The 13,807-nt window shown below is 34.0% G+C and overlaps 1 protein-coding gene across 1 annotated transcript; it reads right to left on the bottom strand.

The window, feature by feature from the left end:
- Positions 1-1,501: 1,501 nt before the first annotated feature.
- Positions 1,502-6,358, bottom strand: LOC142353095 (uncharacterized). Its single transcript, XM_075405291.1, has 2 exons — positions 6,338-6,358; positions 1,502-2,747 (listed from the first exon to the last, which is right to left on the bottom strand). Exon 2 carries the CDS (start codon positions 2,741-2,743, stop codon positions 1,838-1,840), a length of 906 nt encoding a protein of 301 aa, XP_075261406.1. The 5' UTR covers positions 2,744-2,747; positions 6,338-6,358; the 3' UTR covers positions 1,502-1,837.
- Between the last annotated feature and the right edge of the window lie 7,449 nt (positions 6,359-13,807).

The following is a 13,807-nucleotide window of genomic DNA, read 5'->3' on the forward strand; positions in this document are numbered from 1 at the left end:
TTGACTTCAGGGGAAATTTCGAATTCGAAAACTAACTCCCCCTATCAGACTTGAGCTTATTGCGTAGATAGAGCTAAAATCAAAACTTCTTGGAATAATTCCTTCATTGAGACAGGTAACGTTTTCGTAATGAAGTCTTCTTCAATTTTTTCAGTAGAAACGTAGTGAATGGTAACTGCCCATCTTCTGTCGTGTCCTAAATGACGCAAAGTTTTGTCCCGATGCCGTTGCTCCTCTTGTTTACGACCGGGATTGTGTCGAGGCTCAATAAAACTCTGATTTTCCTCTCCAATTGATGTTGGGTGCTTCTGTTGAATTGCCAGAACCCTCTAGAAATTGTTTCCGGAGATGTGTTTTGTGAAGTGCTGCTCCCATGCCCTGGTATTCAGCTTTTGATGAAGATAGAGGAACTAAGGGCTGCTTCTTGAAATCCCAGCTCAGCGACGCGCCGCGGTTTTTGAGTTTGAAATAGTTTGCTCGTTGCTTCTAATTTGAGTTTGCTCGTTGCTTCTTTCCAGTCGTCTACATCTCTAAATAGTGTGTGCCACTTTCCCTCGCTTATTATAACTAGCCTCTTAATATAGGTAAGTTTCAATTGTTTCCAACCACGCATATAACGAAGCGTTTGATCTCTACAATACAGTTGTTCATTCGAGAGTGCATTTGTGTATCTGGACTATATTTTTACTGTGAACTTGATATCTGGTGTCTTTTATTTCTCCAGATGACGACATGATGGCACCACACGTCTGTAGATTTTCTGAACGGCTTCTTCGTCTCCAGCTTTTACTGACTGAAATTTAATTTCATTTCAGTTGGAGTTCTATAAAGCGTTGGCAATCATTCATTTCAAACGGCTCGAGCGTCATGGAACCAGAATAACTTAAATGCTCATAAAAAACCTTGGAAATCGATGTTGACACCCATTAGAGCCATTTTGCTGAAAAAATGGATTTGTTAAATTAAATGGAAAATTTTTTGTGACATGTATTTTCTGCTGCTTTGCCAAATGATTTTGATAGTTAAGGTTTGTTCGCCAAAATGGCCAGAACAGAGGTGCTGTTCTCTGAAACTTTTGTTCTAACTGATTTATGCACCAGCCTGTTTTCTTAGCAAAAATGTTTTTGTTTCCTTGTGGGGCCTTTGCTTTTTCGAAAAACTCGAACAAATTTTTTGATCTGTAATAGTTAGTTACATTAAGCTGCAACCCAAGGGAACGTTCGGAAAACTTTCGAAATGCACAGAACAGCGGTGAGCTGATCTCTGCATGTTCTAAATTTAAACTTTGACCTTTTCAACTTTTACGCAAACACACGATAGCATTGCAACTGTATGGGACTATCATATAACCGCGCTACCACTTCCACTTCTTTTTTCAGGTCGTATAAAGAGGAAACCAAATAAAAACTTATTCATTTCGTAAAAAACAGAGGATCATCATAAGTACTCTTCGGATCCTAAACTTACCTTTTTTAAAAGGATAAACTTGTGAAAACAATACTGCTCTTCGTATTTTTTTTAAATCTAGTTTTTTTATGAACTACAAAGAATTGCTTAAACATACGGGCGGTAACACTATATATTCGAAAACAGTTTCTGATCAGTTTGAGTTTGTTTTACTTGTTGAATCAAGTTTGTGAATCAAGCTTGTTAAATCGGCTTGTGAGTTCCGTAAAATTTGTGAGGAAAAGTTTGCAAAGAATCCTTCTTCTTTTTCAAATTCCCGATAAAATTTATTTCTCGTTGCCTTCCACGATTTTTTTCTTCCACATGGCAGTCGGCCATTTCACAATAATTTATAGCCGAAATGGGCAATCGTCCAATTGAGATTTTGGATTCAAAGATTCACATTCTTGACAGGCTCGAATTTGAGGATGACAAGAAGTTGCATTCCAATAGCCGAAATAATCAGCAAAGCGCCGATAGCCGAAAACCAGGAAAACAAACTCGGTAGTATAATTACTTGCAAAATGAAAGTCAAAACGGACGCCAGAAATTGAAAAACAAAAGCGGAGGAGGCTTTAATGAGCATAAATCCTTTAATAGCCATTAAAGCTGTAACTGTTTGAAATAACGGGGCGCTCAAACCAATTAGTTTAGTATTTGTATCACAATAAGGTAATGAATAGTTATAAAATAGCGATGGCAAACTGGGAGTTGCACATCCTAGCATGTAGCAGGTCCAATTCCACGATTCTGGGACTTCATTCACACTTAATTTAACTAAGGAAAAATAGGAAACACCAGCAGTACCTGAAATAATTGCAAATACAATCCCGATTACGTAATCAAATGTGAGGTGACGTTTTGCAAATAGATCCTTTTGACATAACGTTGCCATGCCTACGAAACCGGTTATAACTGATATAATTGATAACCAGTGGGGCATTTTTTTGTACTTAAACTTTTCAACAGCTAAAGCGATTACGATGCATGTAAAGATCTGAACGACGGTCGTGCTTGTAGGGTCGGCTAAGTCCATAGAAAAATAAAGGAAAAATATAGTTGCACCGCCGCAGAATAACCCATTAAGTAATGCTTTCAAATGATATCGAGTGAATAAAGATTTATTTTGACCAAGAGCGAAACTTGCAAATCCGAGAGCCGATCCAAAAGCTGAAGTTGCAAACGACATTTGAGATCCAGAAAGTCCGCTGATCTCGAATAAGATGCCAACCACAGCGAGCAAGAATGCGTTCGTTGCCATGAATAGGAATCCGCGAAGTTCTTGCTTGGACTTCATTTGGCTGAAAAAAGTTGCAGTATTTAGAAACGTCCATATAAATCTTAGTATATATTGCAAGCAAAAACGGTAGCTGTCTTGAAATATGAGCGATGGGAAATAAACTTTCAAAGGATTTTGAAAATTTTCAAAAATTTTGTTTCACAGTTTAGCATTTTCACTACCAATGTCTGATTCCGATGTCGATAGTTATGAAATCAAGGGTCATCAAAATAATTGGGACCCATTATAAGCGAACCCACTCGCAGTTCAACTTCTTAACAAGTAAGTTATCCTTTATTAAATATCAGACATTGCCAACGCACGTAAAAATGGGTGCAATGAACTGCTTAATTTTCCTGCGCTAGCTTAGCTTAGTACCCTTAATATAGAAAATTTTAACCTAGTAACCCAAAATATATAGCGAATGGTTACTAACAACCAAATATAATTTATCACTACAATTGAAAATTTTAAATAATACTATGTAGTTTTGTTCCTATAATTTGAAAATGAGGTACTTAACCTTTAGGTTTTTATAATGAATTTAGGTATCCGGGTTAGGTTCCCATAGAATCTCATCGATGGATCATAGAATGTCGCATTACCATTTAACGATGGTCATAGAAAATTCATCAAAACTTTTATGATTATGTTATGATTATTTCTCGTTCATAGAAATTTAACTATGATTTACTATGAATTTTCTAAGATCCATCGATGTGACTACAGCTTTCATGGCTTTCCGTGATCCATCAATGGGTTTCTATGAAATCACGATGATGCATCGATGGGAATACAAGAAACTATGAAATAACGATAATCAATCAATTGGAATCCAAGCAAACTATGAAATAACGCTTAACTATCGATGAGAGGCTATGAGAGCCCAACCCTCGATTATTTGAGTGAAAAAAAATTTCTTGACTTAGGTGACCCAACTTAGTTGCATCTCTTGTTCTAAATTAATGGCGCTCTAAAATTGCCTTAAATAAAAAAAACTTCAAAGAATTATTATGTAGTTTCGTCTACTTTTTGTGAGTGATTTATGAAATTTTTGTTGACCAATCTCCGGCAGTACTTATATCAAATTATGAAAATGGTAGAAAGCGGTTCTGTACGCTAGACGACAAATCTATTTCTTTCTTTTGTGAACCAAACATAGTTCAAACTTGCCTTGAATTTGTTACTCCTTGCCATGTACTACCTTAAAAATTTTTGAAGTACTCTAGCAAAACTTGAAGTACTTTATCAAGATCTTGATAATTCAGACAAAATCGTATCAACATCAGTGAATAAATGCTGATCGGAGAGAAAATTAAAAAATGGATTAAACAGATATGGGGTCAAATTGTGGCGCTTCATTTGTTGTTAACTTGGACCCATCAACTGAAATTCTGTAGGTTTATTTCGGGACACATAAAAATAACTTTTCGGGAGATTTTTTTCTGAAAATTTTGTGAATTTCCGTTGAAAACTTTTTGTGCATATGCTGCTTGAAGTAAAAAATTTTGTAGCTCAATTTAACAAAACAATTTTCTGCCAATTAATATCCGTTTTCTGCCATACAACACAACATGAACTTGGAATACAAAACCATTTTTCAGTAGCTCTTGTCACGGCTATCAAGTTTTTTTCCATAGAGCTCTCGTGTCAAAGCAATACAAGTAAGATCATTAACCCAATACAAGTCTATTTAAGACTACTGCTTCATATACGTATTGATATGGTTATTGTTAGATCGCAAGGTCAAAAGTTCAATTCATTCAATAACAACACGCAAAACCAATAAAAAATAACACGTTAATTCATTAAATGGCATATAAATTACATCATCCAGATATTGTATGTAGTAAACAAATAAAGAGAAAAAGTCATTTTTGAATTACCAACACCAAATAACTGAATCAGTAGACAGACAGATAGATAGATAGATTATTAGATAGATAGTTAGAAACAGCGCACATCATGAACTAAATTTAAATTTACGCTACGTTAATTGGCCAAATTGAATTTGGCCTGGATCCTTCTTGAATTTATCTAAAAAGTGAGCTTTGTATCTTTTTCGGCAGTTATAGAAGATTTTGACAAGGTTTCATTCGCCGTCAAAATTTCTTTATGATATCATACATCAGTATTGATCACCCTCTGTTCAAGGTATTTAGTTCTGGCAATGATTTTATTTACTAATTTTCTCGTCCAAGTGTAAAAATAAAAATTGGCCGTTGGTAATGGAATGCCAGAAACATTTTTAAATGATTGCTCCCTGTAATTAAAAATTTGTCTAACTGTACACTGAAATAGTCAAGAAAGGCCAAGAGTCAAACAGCAGAGCAATTTCAACAAATTATTTTGAAACAAATTTCCGTTCCGTATTTTCTGAAACTTTAAAATTCCCGAGATGCAGGATAATTTCTAAAGTGATTTTAAAGTGGATTTTACCTGTTTTAAATTGGTCAAGAAGCCCAATTGGAATAGAATAGATTCCTGGAGCAAACGTATTTCATATAAACAGGGCAGATGTGCACATTCTAAATATAGTAATCTAAACATGCAAATTGATTAAAAAATAACTGCACTATACGTAAAATGTTATATTCGTTTTTGTCCGTTTTGTCTTTTCATTCACCCAGAGCTGCGATTCTTGGATACCCTAGCAAGCTCCCAGATTTTTCCCTGGTAAAATTTCCCGTTTAGGATGTCACGGGAAAGATCCGCAAGTTGTTCTGGGTAAACCTGCCTATAATTTTAAGATTCTCTAAGACCGAGTAACATCCGCACGTACCTCCAGAGAATCCGGAAACTACTAGAGTCTGGACATGATATTAACTAAAAAAGGAAATCTCCCATTCGGACTTTTGTATAATCTCTCAGGATCTTACCGAGAAAACCGCTGGATCAGGATTGCTTTCGGAATTGGGTTTGCAAAAAAAGACCAATTTTAAAAAAAAATTGTTCGCAAAAATGTTTACTCAAATTCTATCAAGGAATATTAATTCCGGGAGCGAAAGGTTTTGATTAGGATCAGAGTTTAAAGAGAGAAATCTGAGGCTATTTACAGACAGCGCTTAATGAGACAATGCGCTTAATAGCCTGTTATACTTGCTTACTTTCCACAGAAAATTCTCAGCTTGGTTGAAGAACTAGGCTGAAAAAGTATGCTAGTGGCTTAGGGTAAATTTTCTATCTGACAGCTGTAATAAATGAAAGAAAATATTATATCAGATATCAAAGAAGACAAATGAGATAAGCCACCTTCACCGCTGTACTAATAATGATGGAATTGAATGTGTTTTTTTTAATCAATTTCCTTTACGGTTCATGTCACGGTCCCAATTTAAATTCTTAAAAGGGCAAGTTTATTTACTGAGAGTTGTAAGCAAAATTAGCCGAATGTTTCAAGTTGCATTTCGTCCATTACTTGGAAATGTTGGAGCAATTAATAGCGATTGGAAAATCAGGATAATTCCCTTTTGTGTAATAGGGATAATACGGCAATAAGGATTATAGCAATTAAGAGGTATTAAACAGCAGCTTTTCCACAAATTGCGACTCAGACCAAGATACGGCTGGAAATGTCAATAAACATAAGAAAAGTAGATAATAGTTCCTAACTCCAGATTTGCTAGAGCAGCGTTGTGACAAACCGCAAGAATTACATAATATTAATTTTAATGACGTAAAAATCCATTTGTCAGAACGCGCACGTGTTCGAATGATTGAAAATATGAAAAATCTGCAGTGCCACATGCTGTAATTCTAGATGATTGTATAGATAGACGGTAAAAGTGTACTACAAAGCTTTCTGCATTTTAATATTCGTGTTTTAAGCAAGGCTACGTGATTCTGTAAAAAAATTGACTTAAACAGTTCAAATTTTCTACGCAGTTCTCGATAAAATAAGAAATTTTCATCAGTGGCCTCAACCGCAAAGATGATTAACTACGCTTCAAATTTGAAAGTACGTGTCTTATAAATCGCAAACATTCAAAACCTCAAAAGCAGTTTTTTTACTACCGTGATTGTTCATGTGTGAAATGCCGGTCAACAAAATGTCCGCTTTAATTACATTGTAAGTCTCTAAGTATGATTAAAATTTATTGTGCCACAAAGTTAACCAATAGAATTCAGAACAATTTTAAACATGCTTAAATATAGACAAAACAAAGCTAACTTAACAAATCATCCCCCCCCCCCCCCCGACAAAATTGCTTCCGGAATTAGGACTATCAGTACTCATTGAACGAGTGACAATTTCCTAGTTTTAACTTTAGTTGTATCTAGCCGACCTCATTGTAATATGTTTCCCATTCAAGCAGTTTAAATGTGACCTCATACAAGTAATATTCTTACAAACTTACCATATAAAACTTTTTAATGGCTATAAAAGTACAACCTCTTATGAGTCGGGACAAGGCATTACCATTAAAAGATTTTTATAAGGTAAGTTTCTAAGAATATTATTTGAATGAAGTCACATTTTAACTGGTTGAATGAGGAACATACTGAAAACACACGCCGTAATAATTTCAAATATTAACGGAAACAGTGCAAATATAGGTTCTTGGATAAGTGCTAAAAGACAATATCACCGTGAAAATTCAGATTTTGTTGCGACTCCTCATTTTTTCTAAAACATTTTTCAAGGTGTAAAACTAATTGTAAACTTTTACACAGCAAAATGTTATGAGGAATCATGTGCAAACTCATTCTTCTTAGGAATTTTTTTCAGTGTTCGTGGTATCCCAACAAAACGACGGTAGCAAAAAAACATTTGTCTTTTTTATAATGACGCTTTAGTTTTTAAACTGATTTGAGTTTATGTTTAATCCGAATCCCTTAAGCATTTTTACATGCACTTACCCACAACTACAAAAAATTTTCAACTTTTTACGATGCTTGCACTCTATATTACTAGACGTCTGCGTTTCGGTGGCGTTATAGGCCAGTTACTCGATGACAAAACAGATATACCATCATTGCTTGCTTCACTTTCAAGTGTCATCATATTTACAAAAGAAAAAACACGTGCTTGTTAGGACATAACGCAGTGTTCGGTCCAGTCAACAACCTTTTGATCAAAAATCAATTTTTCAATGATCTCGTTAATTGAATACTAGTTCGGGGTGGAATGGTCAACTTCTCATCTCACATTTCCTAGGGATCGATCTGAAATTGACTTCAAACTGCTTTCGTTTCTTGAATCACAATCCCAATCAATCAAAATAACATTGTGAAATGCAGACTCTCTGATACTGTTAATTCTAAATGATAAGGAATTTATGGAATCAATTTAAAACCCCTTGTCGCACCAGGTTGACAGTGCGTTTTGTTTTGTTCAGCTGTGATCAGCTCTTGTTTTTCAGATTTAGTGGTTACAATTCTGACGCGAAAAAAAAATTCCCTTGTTCGACAAACTCTGTTCGTGTTTTTGCTGTTTTTGTCCCTCAAGTTTTATCCTCTTGGTTTTTTTGGCACTCTGAAAAAAGTTAACAATAGGTCCATTTTTCTTCCTTTTCTTTAAGTGCCTTCCCAATGAAAAAGTCGTTTTCCCAATTATAACGAAAATTCAGTTGTCGCAAACTAGTTATTTCTCCAGTTTCAAACCTGCTAGCTATATTGACAACTATTAAAAATACACATAACTTTCATTTGTATTGAAAGATTTTTGGGTGTTAAGCAATTTCTTTTCTTTTGCTTTTGCCATTCACATGAAAATCATTTAAACTTTCTATTTCTTGAAAAAAACCCTCAGAGCGATAAGACCAAAACATTAATTTCACTGATAACCAGTATTCTTCAATGCTAGTAAGAAGAGATTTTTAAGTACATCTTTAATATTTGCCTTACTTGTTAAAAACAGTAGAGGCAGAGTGCAAAAACTGTCCAAAATTTTAAAAAATGACAAAATATACTTATCAGCTGTAAACTAACATTTGACAAATTTTATAAACTAAATTTGTGCTTAAGGATTCTACTTGGCGACACAACTGTCAGATTTTGAAAAAATTGGCCCATTACGCTTATTAAACATCAAACAAGTCAAATTTTCGGGAAAAATCTAGAAACAGGAACAATTGTATCGAGCAGTCCAGAAACGATTTTCCAGATAAAACAAAAGACTCCTAAATGAACGATGCCAACACGGCGTAAAACTCAAATGCCAGAATGAAACTTAACAATTTGTGTTTGTGTATGTTAGCGTAAGAGTGTGCGCATGGGTGCTCGTATGTGAGTGCGTTGGTGTGATAAGCCTCAGGTAGATGTGAGTCAGAGAGAAACAGAGAGAGAGAGAGAGAGAGAGAGAGAGAGAGAAAGAGAAAGAGAGCTAGTCTGAGAGAGTTAACTCATATAAATGTTGGATACTAGAGGAAGCTGAGTGCAAAAACTGTCATAAATTTGTAAAAATCAGAAATATTACTACATAACTGCTACAAAATGAGATTTCAATATTATTCAAAACTAAAAGTGTTTTCATTAAACCTAGTTGGTAAAAATTCTGATTTTGGAAAAAACAGTATGGCTCGTTATTCTCCAAAATGAAACAACTTTCGAAATAAAAGTTTGAAACAATCATTTAAAATTTTAGTGTTATTTTTAGTGTTACGCTACAATGGCCTCAATAACTCTACACCTAGTTTTCTAGGTAAAACATACAAAACAGACATGAACATACAAAACCATGTGTATTGACTGCCGAAAAAAACAGAAACGTCTTTTTCTCCGGGTTTTCATTTGTGTGTATGTGTGTGTGTATGTGTGTGTGTGCTTGTGTGTGTGCGTGTGAGAGATAGAGAGTGCGTGCACTTGTGCGGAAGTATAAATGTGAATGCGTTTGTGTGTTATGTGTGCGCAGTATGTGCGTGTAAGCAAGTGTAGAAGAGAGATTTAGTCTGAGAGAGTTAGTTACTTTATTTTGCAGACACAAACGGTGGAAGAGTACAGAAAAAAACAGAAACCATTGAAAACAATTTCATTAATAAATCATTAAAAAAAATTCGTTTCAAAGTTTAGTGCCAAAGTGACAAATACCGATATAACTGCCTCAAGCAGTCTATAGCTAGCTGTTTGGAGAAAAAAGCTGAAGATTGAATCCAATGGTCACCAAACTTGCCAACAGCAAAAAAATTCAAAAATGTTTTTTTTTTGTGTCGGGGTTTGTAATTGTGTGATTGTGTATGTGTGTGTATGTATTTATGTGTGTGTAATATGTGTGGTGTGTGTACTTGTAAAATTTGTCTATGTCTTTCAAATTTTAAAAAATTATTTTTCTAGAATGCGCTAAAGAGTTTTCGTTTTTGTCTGCCGAAAAAGACTGCATAATTTTTGCTTTGCTTCAAACAGTACAAGTATTTTTCTTCAATGTATAAAAGCTGCTTTCGGATACTCCGAACAGTTTCCCTGACAAAATCTGTTGGTTGTTTTCGCAACATTGAGAATTATGTCGTAATAAACTGTGTCACTCACAGACTCGCACGAGCCATCTTGTTCTACATATGCGTCAGGTTGATATGACAATCAACAGTTGTTTGGACTAACATCTACCTAGTAGCGGTTTGAAAAACTTTTCAACGTTTCTTCGTTTGTCTTCTTGGTAAAAGTTCTGAAAGTCAATTGCCATGGAGTTTTAGTTTTTTGCCATTTTTATGAAAATTTTTGTCATGCCACTGATTTTTGAGTGCTGTTTATTCACACTTTTTATGCTATATTGAATCTGAATACAAATTTTTTTTGTAAAGCACTAGCTGCGTAATAGAATATATTATCACTTACTACTGTAGTATTATTTCACACTAAAACTGTAAGGGAAAAATGGCTAAAAAATAAAAAAAATAAACACGTGCAGTTTTAAGGAGTTTCTCCAAATGAAATCATACTCTGATCTGCCTGCTGGTTCAAATTCATCATATTTGAGACTGAATGCAATTTGCAGGTTCACTTTAGCAAATTGTAGTACCTTTTACGTCTTTTATTAAACAAAACACAAATTTATAAGTTCAGGTTTCCAATTTAGTCTTAGGTGTTTGATGACAAGTGATGTAATCACCTATCTTCGGTGTTTAATTGCCAGAAAAGATAATTTTCAAACATACGCTTGCTGCAATTTTCTTGTGTTGTTGTGAAGTCCAATAATATACCATTGGGCAGAATTGAGGATTGCAAAGACGACTAATAAGCTTAGGAATTAAAAATTTTCCAGCTGAAACTAATTCAGAACTCTTAAATGAGCGCAATCGTTTTTTTAGCCTTCAGTGGTCAACCATAATAGCATACAAAAGCCTTTTCAACTACATGACTGTGGATAAGCGTCGGGTAATAAAAAGTTTGTCTTTTCATTTTTTGTGAACTGAAATATAATATGCTGGCTGAAATATAATATGCAAAAGCACATTACCAATATCGCCAATATATATGATGATGACCGGACAATAGATCGAAAGAACAATAGATCTAAACAGAAAAATTGGGAAATTAGACCGAAAACTAATCTCATTGGTTAAAAATTAAGAGTTATTTGTGTAGTGGCATGAAATTACTGCACATGACCATGCCTCGGGAGCCATGGCCATCCCTTAGCGGCCCGTGGGGCTTCATGTGAACCCATCACAACCGTACAAAATATCATAACCGAACACGTTATACGCTATATAAGAAATGAGCGCGTAAATCTGGTTGGCCAATAAGCAAATTGAATGATTTTATTTTCGATCTATCGTCCCAATTTTCGCTTTCGATCTATTTGCTTTCGAACTATTGCTCTAGCGCCTTTTCTGATAATTTGTCAAATATTTGTTCCGACCCACTTTAGTGGGGGAGGAACTATATACTCAAATGAGTTTTTTTGTTCAGTCAAATTTGGCCGATCGATATAATCATCGTAGAGAGTTGTGAGTGGTATCATTATAAAGCCCGTCCAGCGTAGAATATGGAATTAAAAAGATTTTTTTTAATTTTTGTTTTTTTTATAGGGAGTTATTGAGGTTTAAAGTTTTGTGAATATGTGCCGTAATTCAGCTGTTTTTATTCACATTTTCGGTGATTTTGCCCTAATTTTCGTCAATTTTGCTAAATTTTGATTAATTTTTTTACTGTAGTGTTATCGATTTTATCTCTAAAAATAGAAAAGGGATGCTGAATTCTTCGATTTGTTTTTTTTAGCTAGAATTTGTGCTAAATTTTTCAAAATTCGACTTTTTTCGTGAACAAATTTGCTTTTTTAGCCGAATCATTTTAAATTCGCTGGAAGTACATGCCTTAAAACTGCTGCCGTATTCTTTTTGAGCTGACAGATGAGCTATTCCTATATCCGCTTGCTTTGACAGTCTTCTGGAATTAAAATTTCGCGAGTTTTTTGCAAATTAAATTTCAATAATTACACAAAATGCATTTTTATTTTTGACTAGTTGAAATTTTTTTTTTTAAAAAACGATCTGTTTCGCAACCATTTTGAGCAAACGAGAATTTTGGTTAGATTGCGCTGTAACATCTGGGCTGATCTTTATCCCGTAATGGATCCTAACAAGAAAAGTTTTTCTAAATTTTAAAAGGGCGCGGCGTTATTCAAATTATTTCCGCTATGAAAAGGTTTTACAAAAAATTCAGATCAGTGCTTATTGAATGACAAATAATATATTAAAAATACAAGGAGCAACGAGTTTATATTAGGGTTTCCGAATAAGGGTTTTTGTGATTCTGACCAATGGTTTTCGTAAATTTTTTTTTCTTGAATTTTGCTTTCATTTGTTATATTTTTGGTAGTCCAATAGCTCATTGCCCCCATTCAAAGATCCAGTTGTTTTTTAGGAGTTACAAAAGAGTCTAAACAAATCATTCAGTTGTTATCTAACGTCTGTTTTAACTTTGATTATATTTGCTTTAAGAAAATATCGGTTAATTTTTGAACTTTGCCACTATTTTTTATCTTACTTCTCTCATCTTCGGTTGCAGACTCAGTAAAAACCAGCCAAAGCCGCTTTCTTGTTGTTCATAAATTATTATTCGTGATGGTTTTATGTTCAATTAATTGTCTCTTTCTTTTTATACAACGCGTTTTCAATTTTTTTTTGTTTTTGAGCATAAATGCATATTTTTTTAGTTCATTTTGTTGTCTTGTAAAATAATAATAATATAGGCAAGTCCAACTGAGGAAAACTATAGAAGACGCACATGGTTGGGAAAAAAGCGTATTTGGATATGGTAATTGTTTTAGTAATATAGTTTACGCTTTTTGGGCTGAGACACAGTTATCTCGCAAAATTTAAATAGTTTTTTTTTGTTTTTGCATGTTTGCCGTTTTTGTTGTTGTACGCCATATACTTGATAACGATAGTTCTCAATTATTTCCCCAGGACGTATAACTCAACCTCGTTAAAGATTTCAGTTCATAGCTGTTTGTTTTAATGACAATAAAGTTAAGAAAAACAAAAGAAAAACATTTATAAAAACATTAAGAAAATAGAAATAAGAAAAACGTTTTTTTTTCAACTGTATACTTTTTTGTTTCATTTTCTTGAACAAGTAACTCAATCTCACTAGTTAAAAACCCATTCTTTTTTTGTTTATTCATACATATTTTTGCGCTTGGTTATACGTTGTGACATATGGCATCGACCATTGATTTCACAAAGGAGTTTTCGAGTTTTCTAAAATGTTAAATTTTTGGGTTTGTTTTTGTTCTCACCTTTTCGTAGTCCTTTTATAAGGAAAATTCCTGGATATTCAAATGAAACAGAAGTGACAAATAACGGTTCTTGCAGGTATGATCTTATATTTATAGTGCCTTAAATAGTGTGATCTCGTAAAATTGTTTGAAGTTTTGGCTTCTTTATATATTTGTTATTTTGTAGGGTCGTGACTCAGTCTCATTATTTACAGGCCGATTTGACGTCCGGAATATCACAATCTAACAATCTAATTCAACGTTGTCTGTTGAAATTTTAAGTCTGTTATAAATTTTGAAAATCTTTGTTTTCAAAACTATATTTTGATTTTCGTGCTTCGTCATTTTTTCAAATCGTTTTTCGGTTGATTTGTAGCTCAGTCTCTGTAAACACAAGTCAAAACAAGTTTTCAGTGAATAGTTTT

This window comes from Convolutriloba macropyga, chromosome 14 (genome assembly GCF_964194025.1).
Source record: "Convolutriloba macropyga chromosome 14, txConMacr16.3, whole genome shotgun sequence".
NCBI classification, from domain to species: domain Eukaryota; kingdom Metazoa; phylum Xenacoelomorpha; order Acoela; family Convolutidae; genus Convolutriloba; species Convolutriloba macropyga.